The 24,068-nt window shown below is 40.4% G+C and overlaps 1 protein-coding gene across 1 annotated transcript in view; it reads left to right on the top strand.

Moving 5' to 3' along the window:
- Window positions 1–24,068, top strand: part of RBFOX1 (RNA binding fox-1 homolog 1) — a 1,649,671-nt gene that overhangs the window by 1,523,121 nt on the left and 102,482 nt on the right. The window contains exons 8-10 of the mRNA XM_027773019.1: window positions 2,511–2,603; window positions 4,311–4,371; window positions 13,260–13,313. Coding sequence (XP_027628820.1) covers window positions 2,511–2,603; window positions 4,311–4,371; window positions 13,260–13,313 — 208 coding nt within the window. The remainder of the gene's footprint in view (window positions 1–2,510; window positions 2,604–4,310; window positions 4,372–13,259; window positions 13,314–24,068) is intronic.

The following is a 24,068-nucleotide window of genomic DNA, read 5'->3' as shown; positions in this document are numbered from 1 at the left end:
GTCTTCACAAACTTATGGGAACTGTATGTTATGAAAGAGCTGTGCAGAGATTTCCAACTTTGTACCAAAAATAAACTCACACTTTAATTCTCCCCCCCAACCCCCGCCACGAACTTTTTGAAATCCCTTCATGTTAAACTGGGGCTATGGGTTTTCTTTACTTGCTGGTAAGCCTGTGAATCAGAGTCCGAGCGCCTGGTAAGCCTGTGAATCGAGTCCGAGCGTCCCTTAGTTCTGAAGGTACGGCGTTGTTGCTCAGGCTGGGGCATGAGGCTTTAGGGGAGGACATGGCGATCATTGCTGAGACGCCTCAGATGCGTGCTTTGGCTGAACCCCTCCTTCTGAGCCCTAGTACCAGGCCAGCTAGATGTCTCCTCAGAATCCTCGCCCCAGGCTGCTCTACAGAAACCAACAACAGGAGATCGTACTTAGGACAAGGACTTAGGACAAGGAGCCGAAACCCCTCTTCGAGGTGGAGGTTGTGAAGATTCAGTTGCTGAGCCACAGAGGCAGCTTTTTAGGCAAGCAGATTTCTGGGCTCCACTCCAGGATTCTGACCCAGTAAATATGGAACAGGGCCAGGAGTACAAGTTCGGGGAGGGGCTAGCCAGGAGATGGAGCCATCACATAGAGCCCTCCCCCCATTCTGTCTTTTTCCCACCGAAGAGCTATTATTACAAAGCCATTTAGTCAGCAGATATATTTGAGCACCCAACATGGACTTACGACGCGTACAAGATTAATAGGACCTTTCTGTTATAAAGTGCATGATCTTAAACCAGATACATTCAGGCTTATTCTAATCACAGATCCTAAAAATTAGGAAATCTATGTGGCTTGGTCTTCAAAGTAAAGACACTCTATTTTTCTCATTACGAGGGGACTTTATGAAGTTCATGAAAATGGAATTAAAGAATGAGTTTATTTTGGTGCCAAAATTTTTTAGATGCTTTGATAGATTTTGCACTGCATATATTTCCATAAACTTTTTAAAGACCCCCCCCCCCTTAGAGAATCCTGACACATAATGTTTATCATCAGTTGTGGCTTGAACACACTCGCGGCTGATGTCCTCGGTGAGAGACGTGACTATTTTTACTACTGGAGAGTCAACCCATTGAACATCCTTGGGTTCAGAGGTCACTGTAGAGACCGAATGTGGGACTGAGAGATACAAACTGTTCGTTTTAACTCTCCATTATTTGTAAGTACTGTATATTAAATTAGCGAAACTGGATATCCTACTACCCCAACTAAGCAGAACACCATCATTGACCGTATGTCAGACTCACCCAACAACATCCTGTGTTATTTCACCCAGTTTACACAGAAAACCAGAAAAAGCTGGGCACATTTACACTGGAATTATTCAAAAGGTTGGTGTATATTTCTGAACAAGATGTACAAATATATTTAGGGGGTCTAAAAATAATGTGTCACATTTTCTGTACTCTTCTTAGGAACAGTGTCAGTAAAGACAAAAGATGAATTTTTGTCCTATGAACTGACAAAGTTTGGTGGGGTTGTTTTTTGAGGCTGAAATATTGAAAGCAAAATCTAGCTGTGGTGAAGTAAAGAGTCCTTTGTCATCTATTAGGAAGAGAGAAATCACTCAGGGTGTTAGGAATTACAGTTTATTAACTAAGCTTCTCTATTTCACTACCTGTTGATAGCATAAGTGAATACCAGCCTAATGTCTTGGAAATTTACAATATATATGCATATTTCCTTTTTGGCTTACTACAGTACTATGGAAAGTTGTCCAATTCAGAAGCATGTATGTTCTTTGGGAGTGGGAGAAGCATTAATACAAAAAAATTACTTGAATTGTTTGCATTATTAATCAACTGAAGTTTATTTCTATTCATTTCATGTGACTTTTTTGTTGTTTATTAGATCAAAGAGTTTAAGATTTCTTATTAAAAAAAAGGTCTTTCCTTTTATTAGGCTTTTAACTTTTATTTTTGAGAAGTAAAGGCTGTTAAAGTGACCAATTTGAGTAACCCTAAAACTGCATGAAGAAGAGATGTTCTTAAAACCACACAGCATGACTCTGTAGGCAACGTTAGAGGGTTTTGGCATTCATTGTTGAATTTCGTGCACACGTTTTATTTTATTTTATTTTTAATTTGCATGTCAGAAAAAGCGGTTCCCTTTTTTTCCCTCATTATTTCATTTTATTCTCTGTGAAGACACTGTAAATTTATTTTGATCTCATTTTCTTTTCGTTAGATTTATTTTCTTCTGTAGTGACATTTAGAAAGGTATTTTTGGTATCATTCTTTGAATTCTTCAGGGGTTACAGCTAACGGGTGACAGAAAAAAAATCTTGTTCACATTTGTCGCTTAATTATTGCACATCTTAGTACTCTTATAATTTCTCTAATTTGCATGTTACAGAACTGAAGCCAGGACAAGACATAGAAATTAAAGCGAGAGAACGTTACAAAGTGGTCGTTGACTGAAATAATAATCTGCATGTTGTTTTCCCTTCTCCCACCTGCATGCAGGGATTTGGTTTCGTAACTTTCGAAAATAGTGCCGATGCGGACAGGGCGAGGGAGAAATTACACGGCACCGTGGTAGAGGGCCGTAAAATCGAGGTGCATGTTCAAAATATTTTCCTTTTCATCTTTTTGATAAATGTCTGCTTCACGCTCATTCGTTGTTCCAGATGCATCATTGGCGTCTTGTATGTGACCCTGCTCCTTCCTCATTGTTTATATATATATATTTATATATAAAAAGGAAAACTGGCCTTACTTTTTTTTTTTTAAGTTTACTTTATTATGTTACTCTTATTACTGCTGAAGGTGGATGGCAAAAGTCAGACAAAAGAAAGGTTAATCAGAAAGTTTCTCTTTTTATTTTCCATGTTTCAGAATCAATGGGTGCAGTAGGTTCCAAAGAATAGCCAGGGTTGCAAACCGAACCAAATACAAAGCAGTTTCTTTTTCTTTTCTTTCCACTTCAGGGTTGAAGAGGGATCCACAGTGGTGTGCAAATTAAACCAAATTGTGAAAGGAGGAGCATTGAAAAGATTTGTTAAAAAAAGTGAAAAAGGAACATTAAGAATGAGAGGTCCATGTCATGACACCTTTCATTTTTTTTCTAAGAACCCGTTGTAATTTTTATATTCTCTGAATGACAAAGTGAATAAGCAAGCAGGATTTCCTGTTCTGTGTCTGACCCTTGTCACTGAAAACAGGAAGAGCAAAATTCTAATGTGCACAGTCTCCTATTTGTACCACTGGGATCTCCCTCAACACACCCACAGGGTCATATTTGTTAAAACTTTTTAAAAAAAAAAATACCAGTTAAAAATGCTTTAGTCTTTGGAGTAAGATGTTGCATATTTTGCCTTTTATTTTCCCCCTTCGACGATAACGCTTAGGCCCCTCACCAAACTCTCAGTAACCATGGTAACTGTACACAAAGCCATGCTGGCGATGGTGGCGAATGGTAAGTGGTGAAGTCCAGCTGCCGTTTCACGTATTTAGTGCTGATCTCTCTATCTACATATATCTCTACCACGTGAATTTTTTTGACTTGTCGTATTAAGTTTTCTTGATGCTCTATTTTTTTGGATATTGGTACGCCTGTAATTGAGTGTACGTTCTAAGCTAGCCTGGAAGGCACTGACTGGATTGAGTTTTGACTGGTGCACATCTTACTCAGATCGTTAACTCCATATTGTGTTAAACAATGCACCCTCTCTTTTATCCTTTCGTTAGCTGTGACTTTAAAGCTTGAATGATTTTGTTAATTCTTGCGATGTAAAAGGCTCATGTTCCAAGTGTTGAATGCTAGATGTTGCTTTCCCGATGGTTCCTCCCTCCTGAAGTGTTGCACACGGCTACAACCTGTTTGTCCCTTTTTTTGACATTTCTGTTCCCTTGTACCTTGTCTCTTCCCTCTCTACTCCACTGCATGTTCTTTCATATGAACTTTCTTTTATGTTTAAAAAAATATTTATCGTTTCTGTGTTGTTACCATGGAGTACACGCATGCTTTTAAATCTTCAATTATGCAGTATCTTTTAATTTGCTTTTACTGTCTCTTTATTAAATGTTTAAATGATATGACATTGCTTTATTGAAATGATTTGTAAGTTAAAATGGTGATGAAGTAAATGTAATTATAAAAATGTATGATTTTGTTATGCACCTACTGCCTTTTATAAATTAAATGCATTTTAGTTTTTAGTTTCATTTTGTTTTAATAAGTAATCACAGTCATAATGCATGCAACTAATTGAATTGTGGGCTGGCCCTGGGATAAATACTCATTTTAGTTTTCTATGTACATAGGTAAATAATGCCACAGCACGTGTAATGACAAATAAAAAGACTGTCAACCCTTACACAAATGGTGAGTAGAAGCTGACCTCTTCCAAGTCATCTTTTCTACCTCTGAATCTGCGATGTTATCTAAGCAGGGAACCCGTTTCCACAAGCCATGTTTGCTCATTGGGGCCTCTGAGTCCTTGCTACAGACTTGCTGCCTTGAACTGCTTAAATCTATAACATAATTTTCACAACAAAGGTAAATTGAGCTTTCAGGTTAAGTGTGCATGCCCCTTTTTCCAGCTCTCTAAAACAACCTTGTTTAAGATTAAGATGCAGTGATGGGGAATTAGTTGAGTAGTTTAATTTGTTGTTGTTATAGTAGGTTAAGGGAAGTATGGAGGTTTTGTTTATTTGTTTGTTTGTTTACCACCATCTCCTCCCTGATCATGAATCGTTCTGGAAAGTGTAACCACAAAATGTGGTTGTGTCTTTGAGTCTTATCTGGAACTATTAGGCTTTTGACGTGGCTTGAAGGGTGCCTCATGACTGAATTCCACAGGGATAGTAGGCTGTGGGAGTCAACTATCTATTCCCATCTGGGTTGCCAAGTACCATTTGGGGGCAGGTAAGGATGTTGCTGTGTATTGCAGACCCCTTCAGGACAATGCATTTCTACCTTTACTAAGCAAGAAAACATCTCAAACTCCTAATAAAAAATTAACATGCAGTCATCCCTATATTCTTAGGAGAGAGGTTCCAGGACTCTACTAAGGACACCAGAATCTAAGGATACTCAAATCCCTTATGTAAAATGGCATAGAATTTTGATATAACCCACACACATCCTCCTGTATTCTTTAAGTCATGTCTAGATTACTTATACTACCTAATACAGTGTAAATGTTGTGTGAATAGTTGCTGTTGCTATACTATATTGTCTAGGGAATGATGACAAGAAAAAGTCTGTACGTGTTTAGTATAGACACAACCATCAAAGGCCTAACTGTCATAGAACATGTCAGCAGCCATGGAATATTTTCAGTCTGTGGCTGATTGAATCTGCAGATACAGACTCCATGGAGACAGAGGGCTGACTATACACGAAGTGTTTTTAAAAATGTTCAAATATTGTGATTTTTAGTTCCTCTCAAGATAAATATTTCTTAAGCTATATGGGGGAGGGAATAAACCTGCTTCTACACTAATCATATATTTAATTGTACAGAATATGAAGAAGAATATTCAGTAAGTTAAAATATATGCACTTGGTAGAATATTGTACCCATTTCAATGATCAGAACAAAAGACCCTACAATGAATTAAAGGATGAAAGGCCCATAATGATTTAAAATTTTTTCTAAATAGTTAAAAAAAAGACCCAGCCACAGAGGCAAGTCCAGCTAAGTCTCTGCTTCCTGGATTGGGACTACAGGGGAGACTTGAGTCTAATTCCACATCCAACCTCAAGGCCAGGCATGGTGGTGTTTGCCTGGAGTCCCAGACTCAAGAAGCTGAGGCAAGAGGGTCAAGAGCTCAAGACTGGCTTAGGCAACATGGCAAGACCTAGTCTGAAGGAGAGGCAGGCATGGTGGCATGCACATAGTGCCCTAGCTGGGAGACTGAGGCAGGGGGATAACACAGCAAGATGCCATTCAAAAAGAAAAAAGAAAAGTTGATGTATATAGAGAGAACAAACTACCTATTTTCGTGGTTATATAATATTCCTTAAAATGGCTCTATAGACTTATTAAATTCCAATACTGATCAATGTTTATTTATTTATTTTCATTATAGACAATGACATTAGCATTTGGTAGTTTTGTTTTCTCTTTCTTCTGCCAGAGGCTAACAATTTTTCAGGTCAGTTTTTCTTGACTTTAAAAGGACCACCATTAAATAGGAATCAGCCCTCAATATAGTAAGGGCCCTAAGTTGAAATACAAAAAGGGCTATTGATTTTGCTGACCATTTTTTCTAGCTGCAACAACAAAAAGCATACCCTTAATAGTATAGACGATCTCTGCAACAGACTTTGAACAGCCAGTGCTGAAATGAAGCAAACTTCGAACTTATATGTCGTGAAGAATTTCTGCTTAGGAAGGAAGTAATAGCTCAGCAACTTGCCAGAGTTAGCAGGTGATGACAGTGACTTGACGATCAAGCCTGTTCTTTCACCTTGAAGCAGGAGTTGTGTGTGCATGCACAGATACACAAGTGCGGATGTGCTTGTGAGCCTATGTGTAGGTGCTCGTGTGTGCTGTCTATGGGGAAAAAAGAAGCAAGAGAATGCTTAGTGTCATACCCCAGGACTAGGAACCAGATCGGCAGGATTTGAGGGCACTGTTCAAAGCCCATTCGTAAATAACCGACATGTGTGGAGCTCCGGCTGCTTCTGCCTTATGTGAAGCTTTTTCAATGCACTGGACCCAAATGAACTCCTGCAAAGAGGATCTCATTATCTTTATATTAGAGATGCAAGAACTGAGGCTAGATGAGATGAAGTAATTACTGAGGCCTTTTCTTTTTTAAATGAAGTGACAAAATCTTGTGGCCAGGTCTGTGTGTAGCAGGCATCATTTCCCCCCAGCATATTACAGAGCTGCATTCAAATGGCAATCAGCTACAGTAGCAAAATGACGATCACCCATGCAGCCCTGTGTTACTGCCAGATGTTGGCATAAACATCCCACGTCCCATTCTGGGTAGCTCTGCATTCTTAGTTTCCAGGTATAAGTCACATGGGTCTCTCCTCCATGTACCTGAAAAGGGCTTCTCAGAAGATTAGTCTCATCACACATGTGAGTATGGTACCTAAAGGACAGACAGACAGTCACAGTAAATCTGATTTAAAAGAGAATGTGAAGAAACTTTTCAGTGAAGTGAGCCAGACTTTGAAAGGTACACGCTGTATATCCCCAATCAATATGCACCAAATGTCTATACCCTCTGGCAGAAATGGAAAGATCTGAAGATCTAATAGTAGAGAGGATAAATGTAGATACCAGAGACTTTAAGGGATGGGAGTAGGAGATAGAGGGTGAATGGGAGGGGCAAAGAGAAGGAACATTTAACAGACAGGAGAATGTAAAGTTCTCTATTAAGAAAAATTTCCATAATTTTTGTCTTTCTATATTATATATATATATGTACGTGTTTAGTATAGACACAACCATAAAGAAAGTGAATCCTAATCATATGAAGATAGCGGCTTCTATAGAGGAGATTACGGACAACTTTGCTAACCAAAGAAAAGTGATACAGTTTTCAGAAATTTTCCAAGTTTTAACTCACTGCTCTAAATAACATTTCCCATAAATTACAATACAATATAACTGAAAAAAGATGAAGCCTTTTCATATCCTTAGCAAGAGGATATGGTCACGTTAAGAGAATATATAAGTCAGGACCAGTAAGGTCACTTTGAAATGAGCAATGGGATGGTCCACTAATTAGCTCTGTAATTCATTCTCACAAACCATGGAAATTATGCTTCAGCAGAATTATAAATTACTGGAGTTGTCAAAATTTGAGGTCATCTTCAGAGTGTACAATGCAGATTGAGCATTCCAAATCTTAAATCGCAAATCTAAAATGCTCTAAAATAGAAAGCTGTTTGAGCATAGATGTGACTCCACAAGTGGAAAATTCCACCCCTGACCTCATGTGATGGGTTGCAGTCAAAAAACGGCAATATAAAAGTATTGTATAAAATTACCTTCAAGCTATGTGTATAAGGCATATAGGAAATACAGATAAATTTTGTTTAGACTTGAGTTGCATCCCCAAGATATCTTATTATGTATATGTAGATACTCCAAAATCTGAAAAAATATACAATCTGAAACTCTTCTGGTCCCAAGCATTTGGATAAAGGATGATCAACCAGTACAGTTAACACTGCCAGCACCACCTCCGTACATTCCTTCTACCACATATCCAACAAAAGTTTAGCAGCAATGAAGGGTCATACTAGACCACAGATACAGCGAGTTGCTTGTCTAGGAGATTCTTCCATAGAGAACACAGTTAGTAACATAATAGAGGATGCAGATTCTGTCCTCAGGACATTTTACCATGGTTATGAGGGGAAAAGGTATAATAAAATATAGGCTTCTGGACATCCAACTCATCAGAAAACTCCGCAAAGAGGGAATTAGGCTATTTCTCTGTTACTCTTTTTCTTAAGGACACTTATCCACACAGAGGAAGTGGAGTTTATTGTGCTTATTAGAGATCAAGTGTTGAATCTGCAAAACAAGTTGGGAGCTTGGATTCACAGAGATTAACCGCGTGTTGGGGAAGCCTGGGTATTACATGTGGCTCTTCTATTTTTCTTGAAGTCTTAGGAAGGATGGAAAGTGGACAGAAATTTCCAGGGCTCTCCAAGAAGGAGGTAGACTCTGATCCAGTGTCAGCTCTGCCATTCACTGGCTGCTGAACTGTAGGCACGTCGGGGAAACTGCCCACACACCAGTTTTCTCAAGATGGGACTGTATAGACAATGAGACCAACATCATAGGTATAGTGAGAATTATGGGAGATAAAATTCTTGACACAATGCTAGGTATACAAAGTGCCCCCAAATGTTTGTCACTACCACATACAGCAAAATATTATGCAGTTACACAGTCAAACTAGTATGAAGTAATCACCTTGTTCCTTTTTAGCTGTAGAATTGTAGTTGAATTGGTGGGTAGACAGTGTTCAAAGATCAAATATTCAAATGCTGTCCAGCACCAAGCAGGTAAAACATAGAGGAGTCTGAGAAACTACCTTTGTGGACTAGTTCATTTTCTTACTTGGTGAATCAAACAATTTCTCTATTAGAAGGAAAAAGCAGTGCAGCTTCACAATAAAAGACCCTGGGCAATTGGCCTTCAAGCCAGCCACGTAGTGGGGCGCACTGGTAATTGTACGGCTAACTGGGGTATATGTCACAGCCTCTGCTTACCGCCCATACACCTACCCATGAGTATTCAGGAAGTTCACCTATCTACCAGTGTTTCAAGAGGACCAGAAATGCTGTGTTTTAGATGAAATCTAAATATTGGCAGTGCATACATGCTGCCAAAAACAGCAGAGAGAGCCGAAACAAAACACATCTACAGACTATGTGCAACTTAGTTCTCATTTTGGCTTTGGGGAGTTGCCTTATGCACCATTTCAGCAACCAGGTCTCTGGCATCCTTAATTTATGTCTTTAGAGTACATCTGTATGCGGTGTTTGAACCCCCTGTAGTGTATTCAAGGATACACCCTGGAATGTGTTACTTTGATATCCACTCCAGCAAAACCCTAGAGAAGGCATACACTGATTTTTTGTTTTGTTTTGTTTTAACACCCCAAACAGCAAGAGCTAACACAAGGGATCTTGGTCAGTGCTTTTCTATAGAAGGCAGTTATGTGACCATTGATAAGCAGAATTTGCTGGGGGTTGGGGGTAACATGACTTGGAAGCAGTCTCTGGAGGCCTGGCCACAGAGGGGTCTCTCCAAAATACTCATGTGTCTGTTACAGAATAAGACCCCAACGTGTCTGGTCTCTGCTTCATTGCCTTGTTGTGTGTGGGGCCCTACGAGGCTGAGAGCAGTGGGTTTTATCAGCTGTTCTCCTTTTGTTGTAAGCCTCATTGTTCGGTTTAATGTCCTTGATCAAAATCTCTGAATTTGCAAGGCCTGGGGACATACACAAACTGCCTGAGAAATTAAAAATGGGATCATTTTGTCCGTCTTCCTGACAGTGCAGGCTCATATCTCCAGCAGGGTTATCCCAAGGGTCTCTTCCAGGTACTAGAAGGAGTTGCAGGGACTATGAGTCCATTTGCATGTGATTTGCATACATTTACATAAGCCTGCAAGAGCTCTGTACGTCTGAGAGGAGGTGATTTTCAAGGGCTGGATTCTTAATGCCTTTCCCTGGAAGACAGTCACCCCTAACAGGGTCCTTCATTAGATATAGAACGTGTATCAGGAATTAGGTCACTGGAGGTTGGAAGGAGACAGAATCTGAGCCAGAAGGGAATGAGTCTATTAGTAAAAGCATTGTATTCCTACAATTCCTTTAGAATACAGCCAAGTAAATGTTTATGCAGCGCCTAGTATTTGCCAAACATAGTTTTAGGGATTGAAATTCATGACATGTCAGCCCTGCCCACTTTACCAGTAATTTTAATGAGGGAGAATGGTTATCAAAAACAATTAAGAACAGCAAAGGAAGAGAGAAAATAAACCCAGGTTGCATTAACAGCTATGCAGAAAATAACACTGGGAATTGAATCAAAGAGTAACTCTAAGAGGAGTCAATACAGTGATATTAAGCAGCATGTCTGGAAAGACATCAAGACCTAACAACATTGAGTCAACTCTGGAGAGCTGGGGAGAATTCTCTAAGCAAAGAGAAGCACTTTAGCTGGAATGATCTTGGGTAGTTTTATACAGAGAAAAAGGGTCATGCCACTGTCAATCAGAGAGGACTGTAACATAAAATAAATCAACAGGGCTGGATGGGGAGCTCTTGCAGACCAAGATAGAGAATTTGCATTTATCCAAAGTTCAGAATACTATTAAATTACAAGTAGCAGAATGATATATCTGATTTATTTCTTGAAAGTTGCTTTGGCCACTGTGATTAGAATGGATGAGAAGGGAAAGGGATAAAGGAAGAAGGGAGTAAGAGAGATGTCGAAGGCATTCTTTTCTGTGGGTCTTGTATAGGCAAGAGGCAAAGTGCCTTGGTCTGGAATGCAGAGGGAAGGACTTTCTCAAGTTTAACCCGTAGTGATAGTGCACACATTCTAGAGTTCTATGAAGAACTACAAAGGCAGGTGACATTAGCTATGTCTGCAGCATTGCTTTCAACTACTTATTTCTTAGACATCAAGTGACTTGAAATATGGTTGTTAGCTCCCATGTCTTCAGGAAGTGGGCATTTTTCTTTTAAAGAGAAAATGGAATTTCAAGCTGATTAAATTGAAGTCATTTTCCACATTCATAAAACATGCATTCTGAAGTATCTTAGGTTATTTATTTATTTATTTATTTATTTATTTATTTATTTATTTATAGAAATGAGGAAAGCAACCCCATTAAGGATGACCAGACCACAATCTTTTTGACTTTTTTTTTTTTTTTTTTTTTTAAGAGAGGTATTTGCTATAGGATGTGTGCACTCACTGGTGAGACAGAAAGACAGAAAGTGAGAATTTACCCTTTAGGGGGAAACGCCATGCAGCAATCCCTTTTCCTCCATTATTCTCAGGATTTTTGGCACACATGCACATGCACCCGGCGTGAGTTTTAAGCCTCTGGGTCCAAGACTCAAACTGCAGTTGACTATGTGGGAATTCAACAATGTAATCTCATGCCGTCTGCTGGTCCCTCACAATTCTTTCTTTATTCTCCTCTTGAGACTTAGGACACACACACACACACCTACTGTGTTTTTCAAGCTGCCAGGTCCAGGACTTGAACTGCACAGTCAGTCATGTGGGATCCAGTTGCCTTGACCACTGCTCCATTGATCCCATAATTTTTATTTTCGTATCGCTATAGACATTCCTATAAGACAAGACATGATGAATATAAGATAGGGACGTATTAGTATGAAGCTCTAGAAACTGTTGGGGCAATAGGCCTCAGAATTCATGTCATGTTCTTTAGGTCTAGAATGAGACCCAGGAGCTTTCCATCAGTATGCCTTCCAGGTAACTGAAGGATAACACTTTGGAAAACTCTATCCTAAAGTCATTCTGGAAACCACCTGGCTACCCAAATTAGAACTGAAAGTTCTAACAACTTCTGGATCTCGATAGATCTGGCGACTTATCTACTAAGATACTGAGTCTTTATCCTCCTTTCTGAGTCTTGAGAATATTTCTCAGTTGTTCTTAGAGACACATTGTTTAGGGCAGGTAGGAAGTCACACTTCTGCTTTCTGGAAAAATATCAGGAGAGTTCCTGTCATTGGAAACACTTCTCACATCCAAACTCTAATCACTTCTTTTCCTCAGGAACATTTATTAATGGACCTTTGGTATTTGACTCTCTGCCCAAAGACACAAGGCAGGGCAGCACACCCACCCTCTCCTGCCTTTCAAGAATTCTATCAAGGATATGTTCCTAAAGACTTACAGTAGGAGAAAGAAGCCATCCCAAAACACTAACACTTGATTGTTCTTTGGAGGCTAATCCCTAAATCATGTCCGAAGGGTTTGGCATGTGCTTCCCTGACTTGTGAAAACTCTAGTGTGCCCTTTTCTTGAGTAAAAATTTCTAAAGGGACAGGATTCATTTTATAGGAAGCTCTCCATTAGAACATTTGGAAAATTACAGAATTCTGTTAATCTTATATACAGGTTATTTGAAAGTTACCTTAGATATCATGCACTGATTAAGAATTTTTACGGTTCCTGAATGCATTAAAATGTATTCCACACTAAATCTCTAGGGGATAAAATATCATTTTCTTTGGTATTCAAAAAGTACTTCAGAATTCTCTAGTGTCTCAGGGTCATAATTAGGAATGACAATCGTTGGAATATGTTGAAGAGAATTTTGTTTATGTGAGCTTTCAAATTTTTATAAACTTAATGCAAAGGGACATGTGATGGATTATCTAGCAGAGATACATGAAACAAGACAAAAATTTAAATTATTATAATGGCTCTGAAAATACTGATATGGTAAAAAATTAACTACCACAACATTTTCAAAAGGTTTCCTTGTAGCTGGTCAATAGCTTCCTTTTCATTAACTTTCTTTAGCAGAAAATCAAAGAATGGCATAAATCCATTTTCTTATATATATATTAATAGTTTCCAAATAGTTTGTGCATGCCCAAACTATGTATGCTTTACATTTTGAAATACATGCACACACAAATACTTCAATCCATTTGCTGTGTGGTTAATTTGTAACGATGTAAGTTGTTGGATCGAATGTGATAACTATGTTTTTGTGTATTTATTTTAAGGCTGGAAATTGAATCCGGTTGTGGGAGCAGTCTACAGTCCCGAATTCTATGCAGGTAAAGACTTTATCTTTGCACGACATCTTCATGGTCTTTCTAAATGTGCTTTGCCTGCCAGTAAAGAATGGGTTTTGTAAAATAATCAGAACCAAATGAATCCCTATCCTAACACGTTCTGAATGATTTCTTTGGGCAAAACCAAGAGTGTTTATAAACTCTTTAGAAATTAAAGAGAATGACTCATCTAAGGTACCTCGTGGGCAAGTGTGGAGCTACTGCTCCTTACAATATTTCACATCAATTTTGCCTTAAAAAATCATTGAGGCTTTGTTCAATAGCTATTGAACAAATGGAGAGCTGCTCACTCCCATTTTATTTCAATGTGCCTGAATACATTTCTTAGCCATGCATTTCCATTTGGCGTTGCATTTTCTTTTCCCTGGCAAAGCAGAGAGCTGGCTTAATTATTCCAATAATGTGGCAGTGATTTGGAATTGCCAAGAGGTGGCCTATTTAAAAGCTAGGAAAAAGAAATCCCTGAATTATCTTTCTCTATTAATCAATTGTCTAAACAATTCCATTTCTCTTTACTTTGCCTTCAAGAATATGTCTCTCCTCACCCCCTTCACTGCCTAAGCACCAGCTACCCCTCAGATGGGAAACCTACTCTCTTAGAAAACTGGATTACTAGAATTTGGGAGCACATAGCTCTGAAGCAACAGTGGCTGAGATGTCACGTCTCTGCCTGTTTACTTGGCCTGGCCTGTGACTGCTTCCACTTGTCTACCGTGCATTAACAAGGCTGCATGGGATGCCTAGAGCCATCGGCATCAATTTGCCACATGCCTATTGAAAAAAGTCTGTCTTTGATCTGGCTCTTGCTTTTTAATAAGGAGGAATTCGTACCCACTTGGTAGAGAGCCACTCCCTTATGGTCCCTCGGGGTAAGTCATTCCTGTTGCTTTGCCTCTGCCTGGGATGCCCAGCTTCAATCTTTTTCCCAAGTGGATAAAAAAAGGACTACAGAAAATGCAGCTACATTAACACCATAGCCAATTGGATAAAAATTAAAATTGAAAATTGGATAAACTCCCATGGTAGGTAAGTTCTGGACTTTTGGTAGGTGACGTGTGGGCTCTTCTGGGAGCCTAAGTTAACTCCCAGGATTCCACCACTGTGAAGTAGCTGTGTTGCCTCCCCTGGGGGAGAGGAGAGACTTCACTATCAGGCTTTCCAAGATGCTGTTTAGATCCTGCCTCTTGAGAGGACACATAGCCAGGTGTGGAACATGGAAACTGCACCCAGATAACCCAGGTTCGAATGTTGGCTCCTCCACTCACCAACAGTGTGACTCTGGGCAAGTTACTTAACCTCTCTGTGCCTCAGTTTTCTTCAACTGTTAAGTGGGGATGATGGTAGTAATAAATTCACAGGGTGTATTAGAATTAAATGGGTTGATGTGTGAAGAGTGTTTGGTGCACAGACAGCACTACAGAAATGTTTGGTAAATGAAAGCCAGTAAGTGCATGCTCCGCCGCTGTGCTGTGAGGGGAAAATTCACTGAGAGCTGATTCATCTGAAGTTTGAGTGTACTGTTAGACCAAGAGAGCTTCTGTATTCAGGAGAGGATGAGTCTGTTCGTTCTCTGGGATCGGGGCACGGCAGTCTGCTGGGGATGGGGGTGGGAGAGAGGACCTTGCAGGGATGCCACAGCATGTCTTTGTCCAAAGCTGCAAGGAAATTATATGCCCCAAGTGGTCAAAGAGGAAGGCAGGGGCAGTGTGTGAGCATCTGCAAGCTCTGTCCGTGAAGTGAAGTAGGAGGACTATGGAGTGGCACAGTGTCCGTATGCCTGCCGTGTGTGTGCACCCCTGAGTGCGTTTCCTCCCCAGAGTATCAGAGTCAACAACAAGAAGCAAGATGTTCCTTGTGAGGATGTGGGGTATGGGTGTGTGAACGTGGGAGAGAGGGGACAGTCTGGTTTTGGGGTCCCACACAGTGCAGTTGGTGATCACCCTTGGCTCTGATAACCAGGAAGCCACCAAACATCTCGTTTATTGTACTTCCAAGCCTATGTACATATCTAGAGGAGTTTGCGAGGACATTAAGACAGGGCAACAATTCAGACAGACTGACACATGCAAGGGTAACTTAGCCTGCATGACTTTTAGAGCATCATAGCAGCTCTGCAGATTAGCCATGGGCCTAGCCTTGACAGTTGTAGTGATCATTAAGCTATGGGAAGCACATGGTTCTTAGAAGGGTTAATACTTACTGAATACCTTCTCTGGGCCAGGCATTGTTTAAAGCATTTTACATAAATTAATATATTTAACCCTCATAGCAATTTCCTAAATAGGGGAACTAAGGTACAGAGAGTTTGGAGTAGTAGGCTAAGATTTTACAGCTAGTAACAAGCAGGCTGTATTTTGAAATCAGGCTTCAATCATCCCAGAACCTATATTCTTTACAACCAGATTAAAGAGTTTCTTTACTTTTTAATAAGTATTCATTTCTATTGACCATGCCTATAATCATGCTCCATGTGCAAATTAGTCTAATTAAAGAAGAGAAATAGCATAATCATCCTGGATTATTCCAATTAGCACCACTCCAACCACCACCATATTCACATGTGTAAATTGGTTGTGTCTGGGGAACTTTGAGGAGACCGGACAGCCAAAAATTATTTCTATGAGTCCTTCCAATACACTTAACTCTAATAGCATGGGGCACACGTGAGAAATCCGAATTGCTGTGTTTGTGCCACTAACATCTGGATTACCCTGAATAATCAGACACCATCCCCTCTGCCTGCGTTTCTGTGTAAGAAAACATAGTTCACAATATTCAGAAACGTGAGGAAGTGGTGCCGCAGTTTCAGTAGTCCAGGGCAATCCCTTTGAAATAGGTGAAGACCCGCAAACACTGAGAATCCAGGCAGCTTCCCTCTGGGGTTTCAGGCGCTGTGCCTGTGGAATGGCTCTGTGCAAAGACGCCAATGTAGGAGGTATGCAGTTTTATACCAGGTGTAATTATTAATGTCATGCATCTACATATCCATGACTAAGAATTCATAGGGCATTTAAAATTTCCCCAGCTATCAAAAGAGTCTGGATTCATCTTGCAATTTCGAGTGTGCCTCAAAGCTGAAATTGAGACCTTGTCATTGATTTGCTCTGGGTGTTTTGGAGGCTAGCTCTGTATCTGCCTAAGATAGAAAGCCAGACATGTTAGTCATTCCTATATGTAAAACTTGGTGTTAATGACAAATGTTATAATATTCCCATAGTATAATTATTGATCTTCTGAAGCTTATATAGAATTAACAACCCAGTCTCCAATTGTCTCTCAAAATAGGGCATAAAAAGTTCACATATTTTGTAAATTAAAATCAATATTTTCAATCTCTCCTAAAGGTAATTTTCCTAATTTAGTGGACTTTTCCCTAACATTTATTTTCTCTTTTAATTATAAAATGGCAAGTTATTGATTTTTGTATATAACCTTTTGACGCCCCGAGTGCATTTTTATTGCTAACGCAAGTTGGGGGTGGGCAGGGCAGTTGCACTTCTTAATGAGGGCCTTTAATTACTAGCTGAACAGTATTAATTTGCTTTGATAAATTATGACATTTGCTCTCCCTCACATATGCACTCCAGGGGAAGCATTTAGGAAGCTGTTATAAAAGGTCTTTCTTTTTCACTGGTTTTCTGAATTCTCTTCAATCCCTATCTGTAAGAACTGTTTTAAATTCTTATTCATTACCAGTCTCTAGAAGCAGATATACATAAATCAGCATATCCCATGATCAGGTATAAATCTTTTCCACAGACAGGTGGGTGTTTTCCTATGAAGCTAAAATGACATCGATTATTTTCCTAAGTCTAATCATCTTCAGACTCCTTGAGACTTATTCTCAAGACAAATGACTAGGTCAATAAAACAAAAAAGTCCAAGTAGGGTGTGAATATTTTGGCCAATGTCTACAGTCAGACCATTTTAGAGTTTAAACATACCTGAAGGCACTCGACAGAAGAAGAATACATGCAAATATCTGCTCATGTGTCATGCCTCAAGTTATTTAGTGTCATTAGAAAGAGCTTTTCCGAGAATCTGGTTAGGGTCCTTGATGGGAGTTTATACTTTTCTCTGTCAGTGTTAAGAGGTTCCCTTGCCTTCTAATAAAATGGTTTTTTTTTAAGTGTATTTTCAAGATAATCAGGATATCTAGCCAACAGAAATATTGATTTAAAGCACCTTTAATCTTCATAAATAAGTAAAACAAAATAAAAATAAATAACAGAAGGTTATACACAGTTGTCAGCTCAGAAGTGACAAATGGCAAATTTATCTGTTTCTCAATTGCTGGTAAGATACACACTGCAACGCTCACCCACATTGTATATCATATCTGCCAACTCATTTCTGTGATTAAATATTCCATCAGTGGGGTTACAAGGCAGCAAAACTTAACAAGATTCATACGCTGCACCACTTGAAGACACATAACTCACTTCTGTGGATGGAGGGCACCCCGCCTGCAAAGGCAAATTGGAATTGAGCTAAATTACTCCATGAGACACGATCAATAGGGAAAGGAAAAGATCTTCTAATGAAATGCAGATCTAAGATACAGTTAGGTACTGATGACAAGAATCGTGCAATTCAAGTCTAAAGTGGAGAGATGTGAAGTAAATCAACTTGAAAATTTTGACGATGGTGACAATGAATGGTAGTCCTGGTGACACTGTTAGTGGAAGAAGGATGTTGGGGCAGAAAGGAGGAGGGCCTGTATGGATATTCCTTCTAAGAATAAACATTTTTAACTTTGAGAGAAAGAGAAAAATGACAGGTAGTAAGAGAAGGGCATGCCTGATTGCAAACAAACACTCTAAAGATGGCCAGTTCTTGAAATAAGCTCCTCTGAGGGTTCTAGGAAAAATCAGACAAGATAATGAATACAGGAGAACTTCACAGATTGTAGCATGAAGAAGAACTGTCAGAGATTAGTGTGATCACCCAAGTTGAAGTCCTCTCGATTGGTCATATCCACGTCGGTAAGAACCTGGCCATGGGCCACATCACTTGATACCTGGCCAGGTGATGGGAAAGTGGATGGGAATCTCCACATACAGTTTAAAAAAGAAAAGGATGGATATAGCACTCTGTGATTGCTTATCTCTGAAGGGCAGATGCTTTTGACCTTGCATTACCCATACAGAGGAATTGGTTTTCTATGTGCTCTTGGTCACCATGAACTATGATTCATCTCAGAATTGAGTCAAAAGAAGGTAGAGGGAGGCCTCTCTCTCTCTCTCTCTCTTGGTTGCCTTTCTTCCACTCCCCTTTTTGAGTGTATTATAGTTAAAAGAATTACCTTTAGTCACTTTTGCTTGACCCTCCTTCCAATTCCCTTCCTGAAATTTGGATATGATAGCATTTTCAAAAAGTAAGATTGTCCAGAAGAACCCAGAATATCTGCAGTTCCTGACACAAGTTGGTTTCATTTTATTTGGATTTGGATTGGGCTGAGGACGATTTTGCCAGAATCCTGGGTCCAAAGCATGCCTGTTGGGGATGACTACTTTAGTCAGTAAAAGCACAGTGCGGGGTTGCATGGTACATACTACCTCCCAAGTAAACATTCCAGTGCCCCTCTTCATTATAGCATGTCCCCTGCCCACCCAGAGGACAGCTGAGACCACACTCAAAGTGGTGGCCTTAAGGAGTAGTTCCTTATGAACAATGACCTTTGGCTCTGCGATGTTTTGTATAATTTACACATCTGCCAAATTGAAATGCAGTGCACTTCAGTGAACTGGAACAGGAGAGCCCAGATTTACGTCCCCAAGCAAAGGATTTTCAGCCTGGAAATGTTCCACTTCAAAGAGTTTATCTTGTACATCTGTTTACCTTTGCCTCCCCTTTTGGTTGCAATTCACTTTGCTTCTCTCCTCTCCTCCCCCCATCTGTCTTATCAGATTTTATTCCCTCCCTGCCTACATTTGGCCTTAATTTTTATCTTCGTCCTTCCGTGTCCCACAGAGGGACTGCAGCTTGTCTTTGATGGAGCCGGTGGGGTTTTTTGATCTCCAAATAGGATCAGTACTTGCTTATGTGCTAAAAACTGCCTTTCTAAATGCATTTGCTCTCTTTTTATTGCATGGGAAGTCTGTGAAGGAGTCTTTACCCAAAAGCAGAGAGAGGCAGGATGGTCCTGGTACAAGAAACCCTTCCTCTAAGGTAACGGGAGAACCAGAGGTTTGAGTATTTGGATCTGGAGAAGTTTCACAGGAAAGTTTTAGGCTACTATGTCAATTGATTGAGAAACGGAAAACATTAACAGCTACAATAACCCAACTCTGAGAAGACACTATGCTGAAAACTTTGTATCCCCTCAAATACACATGAAAATCCTGCCCTATTATCTGCATAATAGAAATTGCAAAACCAAGACTTGATGGAAAGTTTACCTCATTATCTAAATCAGAGTATGCAGAAATCTGGTTATTAGGTAGAGGTTTTATTTTTTAACTTTGAAGCCCATGTTTTCAACTACCTTCCTTCCTCAGAAGGAGTAATAAGAGCATGCCTTCAATATCTTTTATTTATTAGGTCACGGACTATAATAATAATGACTAAAATTACATGGGCATTTAATATGACTTGATGCATGCCAAACTCCATATTGAGACCTTTACATACATGCATAAACATTAAAACTTGGCAAGATGTCTCCTACATTTTTGCTATTAAGTTAGAAACCCAGTGAAGTTAAATTACAGACTTTTTGAAAATTAAAGAATGGGCTGAAGCCTATCTCTTTGTGATTCTAGAGCCCATTCACTTTTTCTCCCACAAATACTTTAGTAAACCCAATATATTGCATTAATGATTCTGAGCTGGGAGTGACTTTTCTTCCACGGGACTTTGGACATTTCTAGAAACAACTTCCATGGTTACATCTTTCAGAGAGGGAAGGGGCCTCATTGCTGGCATCTAGTGGGTGCAGGTCAGGGTTCTGCAAAACAAGCAACTTGCAGTGCACAGGACAGCCTCCCACCCAAAGGAGTTATCTGATCCAAATGTCGATAATGCTGAGATTAAAAACTCTGTCCTAATAGAAGCATACTATTAAAGATGCCACATATGCATAATACCTTAATGACTCTCGTGACCTACTAATTACTAATGCTCTCTCTTCTGGAATTACCGTTGTCATTTTCTAAAGCGAAAGCATAAACTTTGTTTTTATACATGAAAGCACTGTCAGTCATCCTCAAGACCACCCTGAAGCTCAATGGCTGACTAGTAGGACTAACAGGACTGAGAAAGGCTGTGATACTCACAGATAAAGCATATTACAGCAAAAAGTTACCAATTACAAAGCAGCAAAAGAAAAGAATGTGCACGGGGTAAGGTGTAAGAAAAACTAAGCAAAAGCTTCCAGATGTCCAGTCCCCATGGAGTGACACAGATGTGTTAATTTTCCCAAACATGGTGTGAAGCAACAGACACACATTGTCGTCAACCAGAGGATCTCATTTGAGCCTCAGTGTCTAGTGCTTTTACTGGGGACCATTACATAGGCATGCTGCACCTACGTGACTGACCTCAACTCTCAAACCTAATAACCCAGAGCAAAAGTTAAAATTTCACCATAAATCACATTCTTTTTTAAAAAAATATGTTCAAACTTTACCATATGGCCCAAGGCCTCACTCAAAAATAACCACATCAGGCATGAAATTATTTTTTTCTTTTTTCTTTTTGCTATAGAGCACATGCACTCACCAGTAAGACAGAGACAGAGACAGAAAGGGAGAAATCACCCCCCCACGGGGAATGCCACACCGCCATCCCTTCTCCTCCATTCTCCTCTCAGGATCTTGGGCATACACTCACATGCACCTGGTGTGAGTTTAAGCCACTGGACCCGGGACTCAAACCACTGTCGACCACATGAGAGTCCAGCAGCAACATAGCCATTACGCCAACTGCTGGTCCCTAGGCACAGAATATTTTGAGAGCTCAGAATTCATTTCCCCAGTGTTGGCCAAGGGCCAGTCCTCAATGACAAGACTTTACTGGAAACGTGTAGGGTTGAGTCAGCCCAGACCTACCAAATTAACGCTTTCTGCACAGCAATTAAAAAAAGTAAAGAAGACAGGGCCAGCAGGTGATATGGTGGATAAGGCATAGGACTCCCACATGGACAACCACGGTTCAAGTCCCAGACATGGTGGCTTGAAAATCACAAAGGGCACATATGTGTGTGTGCCTAAAATCCCAGGAGGATACAGGAGAAGAAGGGATCATGGCATGGCCATCCCCTCTAGTGGAGTGATTTCTCACTTTTCCTCTCACGGTCTCTCTCCTTTCTGGCAAGTGTGCATACCCTGTGACCCAAACCATAAAAAAAGTAAAGAAGAAAATTGCAGTCTGAGAATATATAGCAACAGTGATAATGGAAGTGGTGAGGACAATGATGCTGCTGCAAAGCAGGTAATACCACTGTGTTGCTTGACCCTAGGAAAAGGATCGAGGCAAATCTAGATATATAGGAGGAAATAATGTGTGGTGTGTTCATTTAGACACAGTCCTCCAGTATAGGGCCAGATAGCAAATGTTTTTGGCACTTGCACTCCGTATTGTCCTGGCCGAGACCACCGAACACTGCCAATGCAGCACACACATCGCCACGCAGTCTGTGCATGAGTGGGCATGACTATGCCCTCCTGAAATGGGAAGGACACTGAAATTTAATTTCAGGTAATTTTTGTATTTCACAAAACAGTGGTCATCTCCACCCGCTCTGCAACCATGAAATATGAGAAAGCCATTCTTAGTTTACAGGCTGCCCCAAATCACGGGCCTTACTCTTCTGATATTGGCTTAGAAATTTAGATTTAAGGGACCAGTAGTTAGCATAATGGCTATGTCGCTGGACTCCCACATAGTTGACCGTGGTTCGTGTCCCGGACCCGGTGGCTTAAACTCACGCCGGGTGCCTGTGCGTGTGTGCCCAAGATCCCAAGAGGAGAATGGAGGAGGAGGGATTGCGGCATGGCCATCCCCCATGGGGGGTGATTTCTCGCTTTCTGTCTCTTTGTCTCTCTCTGTCTTTCTGGCAAGCACAAGTGCCCTATAGCAAAAACCTCTCCAAAAAAAAAAAAAAAGAAAGAAATTTAGATTTAATAAACACGAAGTCATCAGTTCCAGCCTTGGGGATGAGAGAGGCCATGTAGAAATGGGCACACGTAATTCACTTCATGAGTTTGTGCTTTCTGCAGAGCTAATGTGATGAGAACCAGACAGTGTGCCAAGAGCCAGCGTAGGACAGATCCAGCCCTTTCCCCCAGAAGTCAGCATATGAGAGAAACATCCAAAACATATGAACTCAGTTATAGTACATGGTGATGCCTACTGGAGCACAAAAATCCTTTCTTCAGTAAGAGTCAAAGGGGTGTTGTAAATTGGAGTCTTGAAGGATAAGTAAGAGCTCACCTAGTAAAAAAATGAGAAAAGATTATCTGAAGGCTGAGTTGGAGAAGGTTGGTAGAATCTCAAGACATTTCTCAAGCTTTATCTTCAGAATCTATGAAGAAACACCTAAAAAAACAAAAACAAACACAGGTACTTACTATCCACTTGATCCCTCCTCATGAGAATTTCCGAGCCAAGCTAAGTTTTTTCTGGAGTCTGAGCAATATTGGTCCATTGAGATCAGAGAGTGTCTCCTAGAGGAAGGTTATACAGGACCCGAACAGACCACGTGACAGAATCTGGATTCTGGAATTTCTTCTTTGGGTGGTAGAGAGCCATTGAAAGCTCTGCTATAAAGTTCAATAATGATAATAAAATGTGAAAAGCAACCAAAAACACATGGTTGTGAGTTAACACCTAGATTGGCACTCACACAAATGCTAGACTTACTAAATCACGCCATTCCTAGTACTTGGGTGTATCATGTCAGCACAGAAGCTCTGACTGCGGTAGGATGAGCCCAGCAGAGGCTCATCCACCCTCCAAAGCAGGTTGTTGATTACCGAACCACCCGACACGACGGCTGCTGCACACTTGCTTCCTGGTCTAGTCAGAGTCTTTTCCTGGTGATTTCCAACATGAGTTGGTTCGATTTTTTTTCTGCTGTATGCGATGTAATTTTTAGACAGGTTCTCACTGTGTTGGAACCCCCCTGCCTCTGCCTCTAAAGGAACTGTGACTGTAAGTGCGTGACGCTGCACCTGTCCTTCGTTTTGTTTTGTTTTTCTTTTGTTTGTTTTCTGAGAAAGAGATTTTTGCTATAGGGCATTTGTGCTCACCAGAGAGACGACGAAAAATCACCCCTTTGGAGAGATGGCCATGCCATAATCCCTTCTCCCCGACCTTCGTCCCCTTGGGATTTTGAAGATATGCACACACACATGTCTGGAGTGAGGTTTAAACCACCGAGTCTGAGACTTGAACTGAGGTTGATTATGTGGGAGTCCAGTGACATAACCATTATGCCATCTACTGGTCCCACCTGCACCAGTCTTTTTTTTTTTTTTTCTTTTTTGCCATAGGGCATGTGCTGGAGAGAGAGAGAAGGAAAGTTAGAAAGCACTCTCAGAAGGTATGGTCACACCAGAATCCCCCACTCTCCTTTCGGGATCGTGAGCATGCACACACACGTGCCCAGCATATTTTTCAGGCTGCCAGGTCCGAACTCGAACTACAGAGTTGGCCATGTAGGATCCAATACCTTAACTGCTGCACTGTCTGCTAGTTTTTTGTTTTTTTTTTAGGGTGGATGAGGAACCGAAC

This window comes from Tupaia chinensis, unplaced genomic scaffold (genome assembly GCF_000334495.1).
Source record: "Tupaia chinensis unplaced genomic scaffold, TupChi_1.0 Scaffold000042_1, whole genome shotgun sequence".
Classification (NCBI taxonomy): Eukaryota; Metazoa; Chordata; class Mammalia; order Scandentia; family Tupaiidae; genus Tupaia; species Tupaia belangeri.
The sequence above is the reverse complement of the archived record's forward strand: the minus strand, read 5'-3'. Positions and strand labels throughout refer to the sequence as shown.